The sequence below is a fragment of the Dioscorea cayenensis genome, chromosome 5, assembly GCF_009730915.1.
Source record: "Dioscorea cayenensis subsp. rotundata cultivar TDr96_F1 chromosome 5, TDr96_F1_v2_PseudoChromosome.rev07_lg8_w22 25.fasta, whole genome shotgun sequence".
In the NCBI taxonomy this organism is placed as follows: Eukaryota; Viridiplantae; Streptophyta; class Magnoliopsida; order Dioscoreales; family Dioscoreaceae; genus Dioscorea; species Dioscorea cayenensis.
The window spans coordinates 26956416-26975505 of record NC_052475.1 but is presented as its reverse complement, the minus strand read 5'-3'; the positions used below and the strand labels follow the sequence as shown (position 1 = coordinate 26975505).

At 34.6% G+C, this 19090-nt stretch overlaps 2 protein-coding genes across 2 annotated transcripts; one reads left to right on the top strand and one right to left on the bottom strand.

The window, feature by feature from the left end:
- Positions 1 to 72: 72 nt before the first annotated feature.
- On the bottom strand, positions 73 to 4665 carry LOC120260437 (protein NUCLEAR FUSION DEFECTIVE 4-like). The gene is given in 8 exon segments (XM_039267914.1): positions 73 to 539; positions 541 to 829; positions 921 to 1858; positions 2490 to 2817; positions 3737 to 3926; positions 4020 to 4089; positions 4194 to 4308; positions 4403 to 4665. Coding segments are annotated over 8 exon segments (2382 nt in total). The 5' UTR covers positions 4633 to 4665; the 3' UTR covers positions 73 to 317.
- Positions 4666 to 12515: 7850 nt separating this feature from the next.
- LOC120262313 (probable histidine kinase 3) lies at positions 12516 to 18937 on the top strand. The gene is given in 13 exon segments (XM_039270402.1): positions 12516 to 12598; positions 13456 to 13938; positions 14216 to 14497; positions 15221 to 15390; positions 15477 to 15689; positions 15796 to 15982; positions 16061 to 16112; positions 16208 to 16437; positions 16553 to 16651; positions 16735 to 16908; positions 16910 to 17847; positions 17929 to 18306; positions 18569 to 18937. Coding segments are annotated over 12 exon segments (3087 nt in total). The 5' UTR covers positions 12516 to 12574; the 3' UTR covers positions 18164 to 18306; positions 18569 to 18937.
- Positions 18938 to 19090: the final 153 nt, after the last annotated feature.

The window sequence follows — 19090 nt, the reverse complement described above, 5'->3', positions numbered from 1 at the left end:
GATAACTGATTTTGTGCACAATGACACAAATTTTATATCTGACATTAAGCTTCAACAATTTACAGAAACAAGAATAACATGATAGAATGCCAGAGTTTAATTACAGTATGAACAAGCACAACGAGAAGCCAATCAATCCTCTATTCTGTAAATAACTTCAGAGGAGATGAACAAGAATTCTTTCCTTTTTACAGAACAAATATATATGTATAAATAAAATATCTATATGGTACTTGATTTTTCTCTTATTTTCCAGATGAGTTTCTACTATCACTTTGTATTCCTATGAACAAAAGATATGATGAAGATAACAAACATTATGTATGAGCTTTGCCGTATAGGTGTGCATAGACGATTTTAGTTCTATGAACAAGAATCATGCTAAGGATAACTGCCATTATGCACAATCCTGACATTATCAAGGAAGTGAGGTAAAAGCAAATAGCGCCCTCACATGTTAACGGTTCATCGAGATAAGGCTGAGTGTCATAGAGTAATCTCCGGGCCAAAGATGTTGCACTGTAATGCATGCGAGATTGGTTTTTCTGCTTCATGATCATATATCACACTGGCAATGAGACCTGAGAAGATTAATGAGCCGGCGGGATTAGCAACAGTGAGGAAATTATACAGAGTGCCAAAGTTTTTCAAGCCAAACAACTCAGAGGCGGCGGCAGGAACAATTGCCCAATGAGCTCCAAATCCGAGACCAATGAGCAAAGTGCCAATGTACATTGTTCCCGGCCAACCCATAGCGAAGAAGAGGTGCCCAACTGCCATAACAACCTGAGCAACAGCCATAGCCACAGGCCTCGGGTAAGCATGGTCCCTGATTAGATGAAATGCACAAATAGGATGAGACAAATATAGCATGAAATCAACAAAATCAAGATGTAGAGTGCAATGTAGAACGACCAAACCTCACGACTATCTCAGAAAAATAGCCTCCAGCAATGCGCCCAAGAAAGTTCCAAATGCTGATCATTGATACAAAAATATGTGTATCATCATAACCCAAAGACTGACTCATCTGGCCGAGATTGTCAATGACCGTCAAGCCAGAACCTGCTCCTAACAATAGAGACACAAAAATAAGCCAGAAGTCTGCCTTTATTAATGCTTGCATCAGTGTGAAATCCTCGCCTCTGCGTGGGCCTTTCCTCCGCTTGACACGCACAGCTCCGACAGCTGCAGCTTGGAATAATTTTGCTTGCAGTTGTGCAATCTGCTTCTGCCTTTCTACTTCAGGAAGCAAATCAACATCCTTCGGCTTCTCGTCTTCTACTTCACTAAGGATAACTTCATTATGTACAGCATTCTCTGAAGATTTATTCAGTTCTTCTTTCTCAGGTTCTGGCAAGAGACACTCTTGAATTGGAGATGTGGCATCGAAATAAAATGTTAACATCAAAGGTATTAAAATTGGAACTACCAGAAGAAGCACTAGCACAGTTGTGAACAAAATAATCACAACCTGGTTCAACTCCACTAGATCTTCAAGAAGCATGACTCCCATCAAGTACGACGCAAGAAGCAAGCAGACACTATAAATAAACATGAAGCTAGATTTATCGGTGGATCGCACTTGTCTGTGGCCTCCGACAGGTCTAACAATGAACATTAAAGAAATAACCACCATTGAAGGTCCAACAGCAACCATGAAGATGAGAGCAGCGTGATCAGGAGAGTTCATCATAGCATATATCTGAGTCAATATAGCACCACTTAATCCAGCAAACCCTTTTAATATCCCAACAATTGGACCCCTACTCTTGGGGAAATTCTGTACACATGAAACCAATGCAGCTGTGTTGAAGTACGTCTCACCATTAGTCCCAAAAAAGATAAGAATGCACATCTGCATGATATTTATCCACATTGAGACAGTGAGGTAAAACAAGAACGAGTTTCAATTCATTTCCAATTAAATGACTGGGAATGCATCACAAACTATGATTAAAAACAAAAGACTTAAATGCAGATAAATTAATTAAAATCTCAATGAAGATAAAGAATGTAAATCTGCACAATAGTTAACCACAATTCAAAAAGCAATAAAAAAAGAACAAAGTAATTACGACAAAGGGACTCAGTGAAGGAAACAAGCACTTAAGCTTCACGAGAAGTTTCAATTCACTCTCAGTTCAATGACGGGATAGGCCGCGCCATAATTCAGAAATTAAATGCAGACATATTCCTTGAAATCTCAACAAAGATAAGAATGCAAATCTGCACAACAGTTAATGATAATTCAGATTGCAATGAAGACAAAGTCATTAGAACACAGTGACCCAGTGAGGCAAAACAACAAGCACCTAAGCTTCATAAGAAGTTTTAACTCCTTTCAATTCAACAACTGTGAGAATAAAGCTATAATTCACAAACTAAGATTAGCAGCATCAATAATCTGAAATTGGATTCTAACAAAGGATTTAATTGCACATAAATTCATTGAAATTTTATTGGCATGAGGATGTATGTAGACTCACCCCCCAGAGAGGCAATGCTGGTGCTCTCTCGGTGACAATGAGCCATACCCAGCCATAACCAACAAGGTTCTGGAGAGCACCGACGAGCAACGCCGCCCAGAGTGGCAGAATCTCACAGAGAGCCCCAGCCAAGAAACCAACACAATCTCCCAAGTCCTTGGCAACACCAAGGCGGGCAATCTGGCGCTGGTTATAGCCCAATGAGTACTTGATCACTGGGGAAATGCTCCCAAAGAGATACCCAATTCCAGCGCAGGATTGCACCCACGTCGCAGCGACAAAGACCAGCCACCTGTTGCTCAGGAAGGCACTGAGCTTCCCTTGATGCCTGCCCATTGCTTCGTGGGTCAACAACTTGCTGGAACTGAGGAAAAGTTTGGATTTTTATCACATTTTAATGGAGATTTATGGAGGGAAAGAGGCCTAATTGGATTCTTTTCTCCACTCTCATTGAGCAAGGGTCACTGATTGTTAGAGGGTACTCAAGAATTAGTGGTTAATGATGGAGGGTTCCAAAGAAATGAGAAAAAGATGGGATTTTTATTTTCTTCAAAAACTAACTCCATTGAATTTCATAATCCTGGTAAACCATTCCAAAAATTGGGAAGACATAAGAAAACACAGATTAAAAACAAACGAAAGGAACGAGATTGATTTGAGCTCAAGAGATGGGAATGATGGAGAGTTGCAGAGAAACAAGTAAAAGGTGAGAATTTTCCTTGCATTTCTTCAAAAACCACTCAATTGGAATTTTTTAATCCTAACAAACAATCCAAATCATCAAGAAGTTTTCTTTTTTCCTTTCCTTTATATATATATATATATTCAATGGAAGAGAAAAGGTGGCAACATGAGACTTATTACACTGTTCTTTCCATTATTACGTAAGAAAATTAAGAGCCTTTTTATTTTGTGATAAATGAAAAGAGTTCATTGTTAAAAACAATCATAAGATTGAATGAATTATGTAATTCTATGTATTCTTCTGCAGATGATCTGAAACCAAGAAGCAGAAATTTACCAAACATTTGATTATATTTTCATGAAAAACTATAAACTAATACTGAATCATGATAAATTTATCCAAACATCTCAAACTCACTTGCAATAATTGCAACAGTACATTGGTCTTTTGTACTGCATTCTAGAATCAAATTGTGAAAGAAACTGACAGAACAGTATGTCTAGTTTGCATGGAAAAAAAAACTATATATGATCAATTCATAGACTCAAAATTGGGAGAATACCAGCCTAACTCTTCCTTAATTTTATTCAATCTTTCATTCTGGCCTTTCGAGTCACCGAATGCCGTCGTAAATGGGTAAACATAAGTGACTTTTGTGGCCATTGATCGGTATGCAACTACATCTCTCTTCACCAAGAACTCCATTACATCTCTTCCAAATCCACCATCAACCTCTGCTTGCAAGTAATGACCTGTAAAGCATATTCTCAAGGTTAATCATTCAAATAATGTCAATGAATTACAAAATAAAAACTACTGATTGAAAAACAGCAAATCAAAAGTACCATCTGGAGTTTCTTGATCAACCTGAAACTCTACATTCCTCTGAGTTTTAAGTATTGCATCTCTTAGTTTCTGCAAAGTTAACAATAAATTAAATCAAATTAAACAAACCAAGCATATCTGTACACACATGCAGACACATATATATTATTACTGAAACATCAAGTAAAGTGAACCTGAGTGGCATTTTCATCAGAATTCTCAGGTATGATCCATGGAAAAGAGAAAGACGAGGATTTCGGATTGGAAGAGACACATCCAGGATTTACAGAAGGACAAGGCCTGATTTTTCTGCAAAGAAGAACACACCAAACTCATCAACCATAAACATAATTAAACACAACTTCTGTTTTATATATGGACTTGGGTGGGAAGGAACTAGTACCCATTGTCTAGTCCAATCTCCAAAGCTTGAGATTGAGTGAAGGGAGTAGTAGGAGGAAGAGCTAGAGAAGGTGAAGGTGAGTTAAGAACAATGGCAAGAGCAAGAGGAGCAATGGAGGAGAGTAGAAGGCCTTTAGTTTTGGGAAGATGAAGTATGACAGTTGGAAGTTGGTGTTTGATGTCAAAGATGGAGGGAAATTGAGAGAAGAGATGAACTATGCTTTGAGACATCTCTCAATTGCTTTCCTCCCTCCCTCATGTCTCTTATCCACTTCATCTTCTATCTAATTTGTTCTCTCTTCTCTCTTATTTTGTGTCTTTTATATTTTATTTATTTCTATTTGTATAAAAAATAATTTTTGTGTAATCTAATTAATTTATTTAAGTTTCTTTATAATATTAAAAAAATATATACTAATGTTTTTTTTTTGTTTGTTTTAAACAAATGATGTTTACGGTGGATGAATGTTTTATGTAGAGGATCCGGTGTCAATAGATCAAACGATAATATAATAGATTTTCTATAGTGATACACATGATAACAAGAAAAAAAAATAATGATTTAAAAAATATATAAAACATAATATACTCACTGGGCCTCATTCCACTAAGAAACATTGATGTTGTTTGATCATTTTTTTTATTTAAAAAAAAATATAAAACTATGAGAGCTAGGCAAAGTATTATCTTTTCTATAAAGTCATGGGCTTAATGCTCTACAACAAGAATTGATTTATTATCATCAAGGGGTTGGGCGGCTTGGGCCTAAAATAGTGAATAAAAGCCCAAATGATTTCATCCAAAACACAGTACTCTATTTTAGATTGCACAATTCTATAAATAATAATAATCATAATAAGATGAACTTCTATTAAATAAAATTAAATTTATTTTCCATATAGACAACAATTTGTCAATATATATACATACATACATACATGTATATATATATATGACAAAAAAATATAATAGGGTTACCATTTCTGTATTTCATTGTGGGATATCCATGGGTGATCAATAAATTGTTTTTCAAGGTTTAATTAATTAAATAAATAGAAGTTTTATTACTATAAAAGTAAAAAAATTATAATATTTTTAAAATATACTTTATTAATACTAATAAAGCCAAAATTTTAACTCTAAAATAAATTTAAACAATCCGGTAACTCAAATTATTTCAACCAAAACCAACCTTAAGTATCTTGAGAATGGGTGATTTATCTATTTTTCACTATTTAAAATATTTTATTTTGAAAAGTTATTTATTGCTTCAAATTAAAAAAATATATATGTATTGATCTCAACTGTTGTTTGTTTTAATTTATACTGTGCAAGCCTGTAAGTATTTACAAATACTCTATAAATCTAGACATATTATTAAAGAAAATATATAATATGCCTCTCCGGTGTTTTAAGGAACATATTTATATATTTTTATCATATTTAAATTTTTTGTTTATACTATATTTGATATTTATAATAATTAAACATAATTGGACTTACTTGTTTAATTAATAAATGCTTATAAGAGCTTTTAAAATGAAGGTATGCCAATAGTTTCTATTATAAAGAGTTATTTAATCACAATATTAGAGTTTTTCATTATACATGTAATATTGCCTGAAAATCTCAAAAATTATAAAACATTCAAAGCGGAGTGAGATAATTTACCTAATTTTGCTTAAAGATAGTTGATCAACCATATTAATCTTAAATAATCAACACTTGCTAATTAATACTAACATGCTACAAAGATATATGTTAAAAAAATCTTAGTTTTTGTGACATGATTAATTGATTATATATGTAATTCCATGGACTTTATTGGTTCTATGTGATCAAAACACCCAAAAGAAAAAATAAAAAAATAATAAAAAGAGAAGGATATAATTATTGCAAAGGAGAATAAAATTACAAGAATTCTTATCATTCTAACAAAAATAATAATAATTAAAAAAAAGAGTAGATGCTTGGACAGTTTCAAAGCACAAACTTTGATGAGATTGGCACCTAGACATCCATTTTTGTTTTTAAAACTTTGTCCTTAGTCCTTAGATTGAGCAGAATAAGGTTTAAAGTGGATTTAATGCAGGCTCCTTGTTAGTTTTAAATATCAAATAAATAAATAAGGCAATAAGGCAATTAAAAAGCTAAGAATCTTGCAACTAATGAGTCTATTTTAAGGGCATATAGAACCTAATTAAGAACTTGAGAATAAAGTGTTCAAAACCAAACAAAGAAGATTCTAGGAATAGTTGGTACTATATATATCCAACTCCTTTGTTTTGGGACAAAAAGTAGATAAAAATTTGGTAGGAGTTGGACCAATGGCTCTTTGAAATAAATAACCCCAAGATTTGGTTGGACTATTGGACTGTAAATATATTAAATGGACAGAATATTCTGAGCCATTTCTCAGTTGGATATTATGAATTTTTTTTATCATTGATTCATTATCAAAATGTTTATATCATCATTATATATAATATTATTTCAGCTAATAATCAAATTAAAATCAAATCATTCAGCACAAAGTTTTGCATTCAGGAGGTCAAGTCTTTCTACGGGCTCTTGAATGAGGGAGGTCTTAGATGCCCCATTGCTCACACTTTTTGGAAAGGTCCCTGCCCTAAGAAGATTAATATTTTTTTAACCTGCTAGCTTTGGAAGAACAAAATTCTTTCTCTTGAAAATCTGGCCAAGCGACGCTGTAATAGGCTGCCGACTGACACATGTGTGCTCTGCCATGCTGATGTCGAATCGGTGGATCATCTTTTCTTAATGTGTCAATTCTCACGGGAGGTTTGGTCGTCCCTCTGCCGATTCCTTCAGTTCCCTGCGCTTCCACGGTCGATGGATCAATTGTGGGGAGTCTGGAGGTCGGGTATCTGACCACTGCTCGGGTGTTTGGTGATTTGTTTGTTAAAGCCTATGTGTGGTCGATTTGGTTCACGCGGAATGATTATATCTTTCTTTCGCTAAATGTGATAGTCCTCTTGTTGTTTCGATGAAGACTGCTTCATATGTTGTTATCTTGGTACTCTGCAGCTTCTGTTGGGGTTAGAGAGAAGATTGTTGAGCCCATCTCCTCTATCAGGCGCAGCTTAGAGTTTGTAGGACCTCGCTCTGAGGGGGGGAAAGGCGCCCCCATGCTTGAGGTTGACCGGGACCCGGTGGGGAGGAGTAGCTTTTTGTGTTTCTTCGGGTTAGGGAGGAGACCCGTTGTTCCTCCATTTATGTTCGTCGTTTTTGTTACTGTTTCCTGACTAGTGGAAGCTTCCTGTACTCTCTACTTTTTTATTTTTAATGCACGTGGTTTATCCACCTTTTAAAAAGTTTTTGCATTCAGTATGAATTTTTTTCTTTAATATGATGATTAGGATATTTTCTTCGAATTAAATGAAATACTTAAATCACCAAAATTTGTTATCTATTCATTCGATAATACTCTCTTCTTAGATCATAAATCATGGCGTTTAAATTATATGTATGTATATTTATAGGAGAGATTAAAAAGGAGAAAATGGTGTACTAGAAGGAGGTTGTTGACAAATGAAGCATGTATACCATCAAGTAAATAAATATACATATTTGTAAGTATGTAGTAATTAATGGAAATGCTGGACTTTGTGCACAAGTCAACCACATTTGAATGGACAATTTCACTTAAATATGTGTGTCAATTGTCAAATGGTAGTTGTGAATTTATTCTTCAATTTTTTTAACACGCAATTTCTAATAATAAATTAAGTTCAAAACAGTTGATCTTTATTTGAGTGGTTGGATGCTTGGATGTTTCTCAGGGATTTGAGGGCTTTGAAGCACATCAAATGAGGTCACCATGATCATGTTAAAACCTTGGTGATGCTTGTATGATAATTAATTATATAAATGAATAATTATTTACTTTGTCTATCTTCTCCATCCTTCATATATATATATATATATATATATATGACCATAAGAAAGATATATATGGTTTGGGATATCTAGAGTGATGATTCATATATTATATATACGAGTTTACACGAGTATAGATCAACCACTAAATTTTAAATAAAATAAATTATAACAAATAATCAATATATATATATATATCACATATTTGACAATGTGAACGGATCATTTGAAACACGCATATTTTTTTATTAATATTTTTTAATTATGTATCAGAATGTAGTCAAACTCTCGAATCTCCTATATAAGAGTCAAACATCTTAACTGTTTGGTTATAGCCTTGATAGTAATCATTATGAATGATTTAAATGTTTTTTTTTAATGTTTTCTACTAATATATATCTAATATTTTTCACAATATAGATAACTCCAAAAGTAATATTGATCTCTTTAGATATATATTACTTAGAATTTAAACTCTTTTAAACAATATTTAGACTAATATTATATATATATATGGAGGGTTTTGCTAAGATTTTCAAAAGGTGACAATGCATGGGATACGTGGGTTGCATGTTGTTGAAGATGAAGGTGGTGGTGGGGGCTAGTAGCTACAATAGAGGACTTGGCTCACTTGTATTATTGGCCTAACTTTGGCTTGCAATATATATATATATATATAGAATTAATAATTCAATCACAAATGAGGAAAGGGATAGGATGGTTTGTCAATGTACTAACACACCTAGTCTTACGATAAAGTGATTAGGTAAGTAGTAGGCCGGCCAATTGTTCCCTTTCCATAGCCTAGCTATTTGTTACATGTCCTTATCTTTAGGTAACTTGTCTCATTTATTCACACAAGAACAATTGTTAGAATTAATTTATGACACCAAAAAAATTTTTATAAAAAAAGGAAAAATGACAAATATTATCATAATAAATGATTGTGATGTCTTATGTCTTGATTTGAGAAATTAAAGAGTCCCCACCAATTTTTTTTTTCTTTCTTTCTTGAATTTGGTAAATGTTGACCTAAGTATCAGTTTTATTTCATCCATTTTTTTCAAGAAAACAATTCATTAGACAATATTGTATGAGATTAAAATGTTACATAAATGACATATACATGAAAAATACACATGAAAAATAATTTAATAGACTAAACACTGATTTCAAAAAAGTTAATAAAGAATGACATCACTTTTAATCAAATTCTAATTAATCTTTTCAAGACAACTTTATTGAGTAGGATGGTTAATAAAGCTATTAAAAACGTGTTAATAAAAATAATAAATAATAAGAGGAGGTTAGCCATTACCTATCATCATACTTGAAAGAAAAAGCATTTCAATTAAATATATTTTAAAAAATAAATAAAATTTCAATAGTGTTTTCCTTGTAGGATTCCAACCTAAGCTTCCCTCCCTATGATAATTAATAATGGCACCCCAATGAACCTTCTTTTGTTGTTAATTATGTTAAAACTATTAAGTAGTGTTTTCCAACATAAGCCACTCATGCTTTAATTGATTGGGAGCATCTAATTGAGCCCACTAGTACTTAAACATCAACCTTATTTCTAAATTCTAACTTGTGTTTTAAGGGTAACTCTCCCTTAAAAGTAACCCCACATTGGCTTAGAAAACTGCTTGGGTGGATCCACACTACCAACTACTCATGTTAAAACATTCATTAAATAATTAAAAACCTTTCTACCTTCCTCTCATTGATCCTGTTTTTTCTCCATGCCATATTTAAGTCATCAAACTTAATTATTTTCAATTAATTATTATTATTATTATTATTATTTTTCTAACCCACCGTTTTTCTAAGAGTTACAAGTTTTAAATAAGAGAGAACTGAGAAGTATTAAGAGCCAAATAAAAGGTAGACGTCTCTCATATGTTTATTACATAAACAATAATTCAAACTAGTAATCACTTTTTTTTTATAAAGTTTTTAGTCCTTTTAGTTTTCTATAAGTCATGACTTTTAAACTAAAAAATGGTCAAAATATTGAGAGCTTTATATAAAACTAGATTTTTTTATAATGAGTGTTTTTTTGTATAAACAAAAATTCAAATCAATAATCACTTATTTAAATAACTCAAGATTCTGTCACTTGAACCAATTAAAAGAAAAAAATTGATCTTGGGATATTTTTATAGAGAAAGAGATACATAAACACACAAAAAAAAAAATAAACAAATAAATAAATAAAAGGTTAAGGAAAGATGAGGAAAACCTAAAAAGAAAAGATGTTGGAACATGATGAGAAGAACATGCATTGGATTGGAATTGCATTGTATCCACATCAAAAGAGTGGGACCCAACTTGGAGTCCAGTGCAAGTGCATGAAAACAAAGAGAGAGATAAGACATGAAGGAGTCTGACAAAGCTGATGAAATCCAACAAAGAAAAGGTACAAAAAGAAATATTAATAATTATATTAAAATAAAAATAAAAATGAGATGGATGACACTCATCTATGTGTTGTTTCCTTCTTATTCAAGGATAAGGCCCCCATTGGACACATTCCAAATATAAACACTTGCATTCATTGTGACCATATGTTCCTCATTACACATCACCTTCATCCATAATTTATCAATATTATATATATATTCATATTTATATATACACCCTCCTTTTTCTTCAAATCCACTTGTGACACCATTATTAATTGTAACTCTCCTCAAAGTATCCATCTTCATGCATGCATGCATGCATGGATAAAAAGTCCTATAAAGTGAATAAAAGTTTATATATTGTCTATGTTCTTCTCCCGTATATTAAATGATCTCTTTAATTATGATCCGTGAGACTATATATATACATTGCTAGTTTTTTGAATTTTTCAGTCCCCATTTGTTAAATTTATTATGTATATATATAATCATTATTTTCATTATAGACATACGTTCATAGAGAATGAAAAGGTAAATAAACATAATAGTTGAAAAAAATAAGGAGAGAAATAAACCAAAATATACATAAATAGTGATATACATAGTAGATAGTTTGTTGCTTATAGAATTTTTTGAATGATGTTGATTGAAAAATTGTACATTTTATTTTATATTTGTAGCACTGTTCTTTGTTGGATTTTAAATCCAACAGCCGGAGAGAACCTATCCTCATATAATAATAATTTTTAATAATTCAGAAATTAATAGTAGCGAATTAAGGACAAATTACAGCGTTGAGACGGTAATTTTTTTTCTAAATTATTTAAATTTGGGTGGGGGTTTGGTGGTGGCGGTGGTAAGCTCACAGGGTGGTGTGGGGACCTTAAGGGCTCCCTGTTCCCGGGAAGGCATTGACTCCATCTAATTATCAAGGACAAATGGTGGGCCTCATGGAGTGACACGTGGCGTGTAATCCATTGGAGAGCATTACGTGGCACATCGCTGTCCGTTGAGCCGCAAAAGGGACAGCTTTCTCGTGGTGATGAGCTAATCATCCACACGGCGAAAAGACCACGCTATCTCACGTGATCTCCACGTGCTCTCTCTCTCTCTCTCTCTTTAATAACGCCCTCATTAACTCATAAACAACAATAATAACAATAATAATAATCATAATCTTATCCGAACGCGTTCATTAAATGCATTACAACAAAGTCACCAAATATATTAATATTCCAATTATTAAAAATAATAAAATGAATGAGAAAAAAAAATAGTAGAAGTACCACTCTGAAAAAAATGTAAAAAAAATAAAAAAATATGAAAGCTTTGGCCTTTTTGACTGGGTAATCAAGCAGACAATGTTAATGAGAAGAATCAAGGGATCATCATCTGAGATGGTATTACCATTGTGATTATCTGTCCCTGTTACCACTCAAACTCACTCACATCACTAATGATTGAATGGTCAGCACAGCAACAAATTTATCCTATAAATAAATAAAATAAAATAAAATAAATAAAATAAAAAATGGTATTGGTATTGTGGTGGTATTGCAGTCACAATTATAAGCTAGAGGTAGAGGGAAGAGGGAGATGGTGGAACTTTATGGTGGCCCCTGCTCTCACATAATTCCTTATCATCTATCTCATCCAAACTCAAAAACTCTTTTCTTTTTCTTTTCTTTTTCTCTCTCTCTCCACATCAATGGAACTCACCATCTAACTGCAAAACCCAATGGGAAAAAGCCACATGGGCCACTTTGGAATAAGAGGCAAGATGGATGGCATTGCTATCCACAAACAAGTACTTGCGTGTAGGGGTTGTCCAGTCTGATTGGGATTTGGGATGAGAAACACTGGCAATGCAAGCTAGTGTTTGCATCATGGTGTGTTGGAATAGAACCAGTTGAGAAATTTCTAATCCACTGTGTTTTTTTATTTTTATTTAATTTTTTTTTCCTTCTTTTTATTTCATCACTTGTGATTATGGTTGTTGTTGTTGTTATTGTTGTTACTGTTCTTGTTGTTGTAGTTGATGATGTTGTTAAAAAATTGGACTTTGGCCATCAAACATCATCAGTAGGAATCTGCTTTCATAAAACCCATGAATCCGGACTCCTTTCCAATCATGATGTTCTCCTTCCTCTCCTTTCTTTCATCTCTGCCAACGCTTAGTCCAGTTCACTTCCCAAGTTTAGATCTTTTTTCTTTTTTATAGCTGAAAGGTTGAATCTTGTTCAGTAGCTCAGTTTGTTTGTTTTTTTTTCTTTTTTTCTTTTGGTGCTGCTCTTGATGAATTTGTTTGGGGTTGTTAGTTAGTTTAGCTAGTTTGCTTCCCAGATCCTTATTTCAGTTTTCAAAATTGGATCCCGCTGAGGATTTTAAGAGTGGTGGAAGTTTACACAGAGTTTGGATTGCAAAAGTTTGTTCCTTTTATGTTGGGGCCCTTGGCGAGTTTATGTTTGTGCCTTATGAGGGTTTTATCCTGATAGAATCCTTTATATCAGTTGCTTGAGACTTGGCCCTTCAACCTAGATCTTTATCTCGTTGCTCAAATTTGGATCTAGCAAAGGGTTCTGTGTGCTCTTTGGGTTTGGATTTATTTTCATTTATTTTTATTTTTTTTTGGAAATGCTCCATGTGTTGCTTGATTGAAAATCAAGATAGGTTTCAACTCTACTTTGATTGTTCTTCTTCTTCTTGGTGGTCTGAAGATCATATTAATGTTTGGTTCATTCTTTAGATGAGCAATCTCTTAGCTCTGGGATCTGATTTGGTGGTCCTGTACTTTGTTTTGATGGTCTGCTGTGGGCTTTGTTCTGAGATCTCCATGAACTGGTTCTTGAGAACTGATTTTATGGATCAAAAGACCAGCTTTCTCAGTGATAAAAGCCGGTTTTTTATTGAACTGCCTGAAATTTTCTCACTGAAAACCTGGAATAACCATCGTTATACCCATTGCTTTGGGTGGAAGAAGCTTAGAGAATCATGGTGGAAGAAGCTCCTAATACTGTGGGTTGTTGGCTGGCTCTTGGGGTCTGCATGGATTTTCTGGTTCATGTGCTCGCAGGCCGTCGAAAAGAGAAAGGAGTTGCTGGCAAATATGTGCGATGAGCGTGCTCGAATGCTTCAAGATCAATTCAATGTCAGCATGAATCATATACAGGCCTTGGCAATCCTGGTTTCAACATTCCACCATTCCAAAGATCCTTCTGCAATTGATCAGGTAATTGATTTTCTCCTTTCTGTGACTTTTTCTATTTCTGTTAAGAGCTGCATGATTTGGTGCTATTTTTGGGACCATATGATAAATACATTCTGTGAATGATTCTATTGTGCTCAGCTCAATTTGTTTAGAATCACTCAATGAGTATCTGGATAAAAAAGCTGCTTTGATTCTCCGGAATTTAGGCTTTGTGAAAAAGTTATGATATCGAATCTTGGATTAGAATGAAGTGTTTATATGATTAAATGTATTGGAGACTGAAATCCTTTTTATGCAGAGAACGTTTGCAAGATACACCGAAAGAACTGCTTTCGAGAGGCCATTGACTAGTGGTGTGGCTTATGCCGTAAAGGTGCTGCATTCTGAAAGGGAGCGATTTGAGAAGCAGCAAGGGTGGTCTATTAAGAGAATGGATACTGAAGACCAGTTACCCGCCCGTGAAGATGGCTTGGCCCCTGAGACCCTGGAAACATCACCCGTTCAAGAGGAATATGCTCCAGTGATCTTCGCACAGGACACTGTTTCACATGTTATTTCTTTCGATATGTTGTCTGGAAAGGTAATCTCTTATTTCTTCGTTTTGATATTTATCATGCCAGAATTTTCTTTATTTGACTGAAATTGCTAATCGAGGAATATATATATATATATATGTGTGTGTGTGTGTGTGTGTGTGTATAACATTAACCACTTTATGAGATGGTAACTTCGAATTTCTTCATTGATTACATTCTACTTGATCTTCCTTCTTTGTAAATCAGTGAATGTTCCTCTTTGTAATGGGTTTTATTTAGTCTGATAACAATTCAGGACCTTTTATTTTTTTCAAGTTGGTAGGTTAATAATGTTCTTAAAGGTGATAGCAAAAATTGAGATAGACCTATTTCATACCTTACCTACTCTAGTTATATCATAAGAAGCATTTAAGTGTATTTAGAGTGTTTCACAAGCTATTTTTGCATCACTATCATCATCAGTCAAGATATTTTCTGATAAAATGAGGTTGTTCAGTGAAGGATAAAAGAGATAATATAAGCTTTTTTCAGTGTGATGTCATTTATAGCGGTTGTTGGCTTGTTCATGTCACCAGATTTAAGCTCTTACAGTAACTGAAATATAATTGTTTAATCTCTTCCAGCACTGAAGTATTTTTACTGCAAATGAATTTGCACATTTCCTAACGAGCAGTACTGTTCAAAACACTTGACAAGATTTAGAGTCAATGACCAACATGTCTGTTTTCCTTTATAACAATCTTACATTAGATTATCCTTGTTTGCAGGAAGATCATGAGAACATTCTGCGCTCGAGAGAATCTGGAAAAGGGGTCCTAACGGCTCCTTTTCGGCTGCTAAAATCAAATCGCCTTGGAGTTATTTTAACATTTGCAGTCTACAGTACAGAACTACCTTCAAATGCAACCCCTGCTGACCGTATCCGAGTGGCTATTGGGTAACTGCAGAAGTCCAAAATAAAATGAAATTCCCTGCTTGGAAGTTTATCATTTAGAAGTTTGATTTGATTTATTTGACATCAAGGTACATAGGTGGCATTTTTGACATCGAATCGCTGGTTGATAAGTTGCTTCACCAACTAGCATGTAAGCAATCAATCATTGTCAATGTGTATGATACCACTGATCCTGTTAAACCTATTAGTATGTATGGTACAAACCTGACGGGCGATGCTATGTACCATAAAAGCATCCTTCATTTTGGGGACCCATTGAGAAAGCATGAAATGCATTGCAGGTAAAATCCCCTGTAAAACAGAGTTTTCGTTTTTTTTTTATTTTTTTGCTGTGTAAAAGACTGAATGATGTACTAAGGTACTGCAATGCAATACATATTTCAACAGTTTCACACACAAGCCGCCGTTTCCATGGCTTGAAATAACAACATCCATTGGAACTCTTGTGATCGCGTTACTAATTGGGCATATATTCCATGCAACGGTTAATCGTATTGCAAAGGTGGAAGATGACTATAGGAAGATGATGGAACTTAAAAAGCAGGCGGAGGATGCAGATGTTGCTAAATCTCAGGTAATTTCCACCGGGTATATTTCATGCAAGGCATGTTTGTGAGGCATTCTTAAGGAAGTTGACTTGATTGTTCTGCAGTTCTTGGCAACTGTTTCTCATGAGATCAGAACTCCAATGAATGGTGTCTTAGGTGAGGATGTTAACTGTATGAATGTTTGTTGCATCTTTCTTTCATCAGAGTGAGCTTCGGTTTGGTGATACATCATGGTATTGTTTCCTTTTCAGGCATGCTTCAAATGCTTATGGATACTGAGCTGGATATTACACAGCAGGATTATGTGAGAACTGCACAAGCCAGTGGCAAAGCTTTGGTTTCGTTAATAAATGAGGTTTTGGATCAGGCAAAGATTGAATCTGGAAACCATGAGCTCGAGTACGTGCGATTCGATTTGCGGATACTCTTAGATGATGTCTTATCACTTTTCTATGGCAAGTCTCAAGAAAAAGGGATAGAGGTGATTGACAAACACCAACAACCTACAATTCATATTATCTTCATGTTTTCTTCCTTTATGTCTTCTTGATCTTGATTATTTTGCTATTCATGTGATGTATTGTTGGGAAGAACAGTTGGCTGTATATGTTTCTGACAAGGTACCTGAAGTTCTAATTGGTGATCCTGGGAGAATTCGGCAGATAATCACCAATCTCATTGGGAATTCTGTTAAAGTAAGTAGAACATTGTTTATGCTTAATAGCTAGTTGCTACATTCTTCAAAAAAGTCACTGATTGTTTTTTGTATTTATCTCAGTTCACGGAGAAAGGACACATCTTTGTTAGTGTCGATCTAGTTGAGGAGGTGATATGTTTAACAGAAGCAGAAGCTGATTTTCAGTCCATGAACACCTTGAGTGGTTTGCCAGTGGCAGACCGAAGACACAGTTGGGAAAACTTCAAAATATTCAGCCCAAGATACGCCTGTATTTCCACATGCTTTCTTGTCAACATCCTCCGATCTAATAAATCTAATTGTATCGGTTGAAGACACGGGCACAGGGATCCCCCAAGGTGCCCAATCGCGCGTATTCACCCCTTACATGCAGGTTGGTTCTTCAACTTCACGTGTTCATGGAGGCACCGGCATTGGATTAAGCATCAGCAAGTGTTTGGTTGGTCTCATGAAGGGAGAAATCGGTTTTGTGAGTGAACCAAATGTGGGTTCCACCTTCACCTTCACTGCAGTCCTCACAAGAGGCCATGCAAACTCCGGTGAGTACAAATCACGGGAGTTTCAAGGAATGCGAGCATGGGTGGTAGATCACAGGCCATCTCGTGCTAAGGTGGCAAGATATCATCTTCGAAGGCTTGGAATTCATGTTGAACTTGTCACTGATCTCTATCAAGCTTTTCTGAGGCTAATGAATAATGGAAAGTCTGTTGTCAACATGATGCTTATTGACAAGGAGGCTTGGCCAAGGGATGCTGATCTTTGGCCTCTTCTTATCAATGTATTGAAAATGGGGAACCAGTCCTCAATGCCAAAACTTTTTCTCTTGGATAATCCTACAAGCTTTACAAAGACCAAGTCCTCAAACTCTTTGGAAAGTATTCTGACAGTGATCACAAAACCCCTCAGAGCAAGTATGCTTGCAGTTCATTTGAGACGAGCAATGGGCCTCGGAGAAAAAGAAAGCTTCGGGAATGGGGATATTCCTCGTTCGTCTTTATGTAATCTTCTTGACGGTAAGCATATTCTAGTTGTGGATGACAATAAAGTGAATCTTAGAGTAGCTGCTGGCGCTCTGAAGAAATATGGGGCAGAGGTAACCTGTGCTGATAGTGGCAAAGAGGCGATCAAGCTGCTGGAACCACCCCACAAATTCGATGCCTGTTTCATGGATATTCAGATGCCAGAAACAGATGGGTATGTTTTCTTTTGATTTTTTGCATCCTTTGTTTCAGAAAAGAATTAGTGATTTATGTTTCATTTAATTAATTATTGCAGCTTTGAAGCTACTAGGATTATTCGTAAAATGGAAAGTGATGCAAATGACCGCATAAATCATGGAGAAGCAGATCTTGGCAATGCATTGCGCTGGCATGTACCGATATTAGCCATGACTGCAGATGTAATTCAGGCCACACAGGAAGAATGCAGGAAATGTGGAATGGATGGTTATGTCTCAAAACCATTTGAAGGAGAACAATTGTACAGAGAAGTAACTCGATTTTTCAATTGACTGCTAAAACAAGTCGATAGCATAGATAAATCTTCGCTTCACAATACAAAAGGAACTCACTGTATAACACAAAGGACAATGAGACATCATACTTGGATAAACCACCACCAACTCTTGACATGCTTTATAGTTTGCTTCACAGAGTAAGTTAATCTTGAATTAACCATTAACTTCTGAACTAAATTTATACATATATGTGTATAATATGTGTGTGTGTGTGTCTTTGAATCTGATTTTTTCTGAAACAATATTCTGAATTTTGTGAGAAACTGGCGGATTGACAAATTGTTTGCCTTTTAAAAAGCATTCCGAACTCAAAATCAGTGTTTCTGCATTTTTTTTTCTGAATATGAGTATTACAAGATAATGCATAATATTTAAAGTTAATGTTATTTTCTATTGCAGGTTTGAAATTTGGAAGCAAAACAAGCATTTGGGGGTGATATTATTCCTTTTCATGGCTTCTTCTAACTTTTGTTTGAAGTATATGAGTTGGATATCTGTAAGTAAGAGCTCATAAACTGCTGCAATGGAGATCCACTGTTTGATTGTGATACCAATGTCCTTTGACATGTATAGTAAGGCTGGAGATTTGCGAGAGATTTTTCTTCTTTCTTTTTTATCCCCTTCGTATCCATTTTATTTTTTTGTTTCCACAGAATACAAAGAGTGTACAGATGTGAGTAATTTACAAACTTATGGTTTGTTTGTTGGAAATGTGATAATTGATGTTAAAGTTCTTCAATGAAGGCAAGCGTGGTTGTACATTGAACATATGAATAATGATTTTTATGCAATAATATCTAAAGGAGTAACTCAAGCAAATCCTCGTCTGTTTTTATTTTTGCAGGAATTTATGTTCTTTGCTTTTATACATGAGATCCTTGAAAGCATCACCTGTTCTCCAAAGAGTAATTTTTTGCAGTA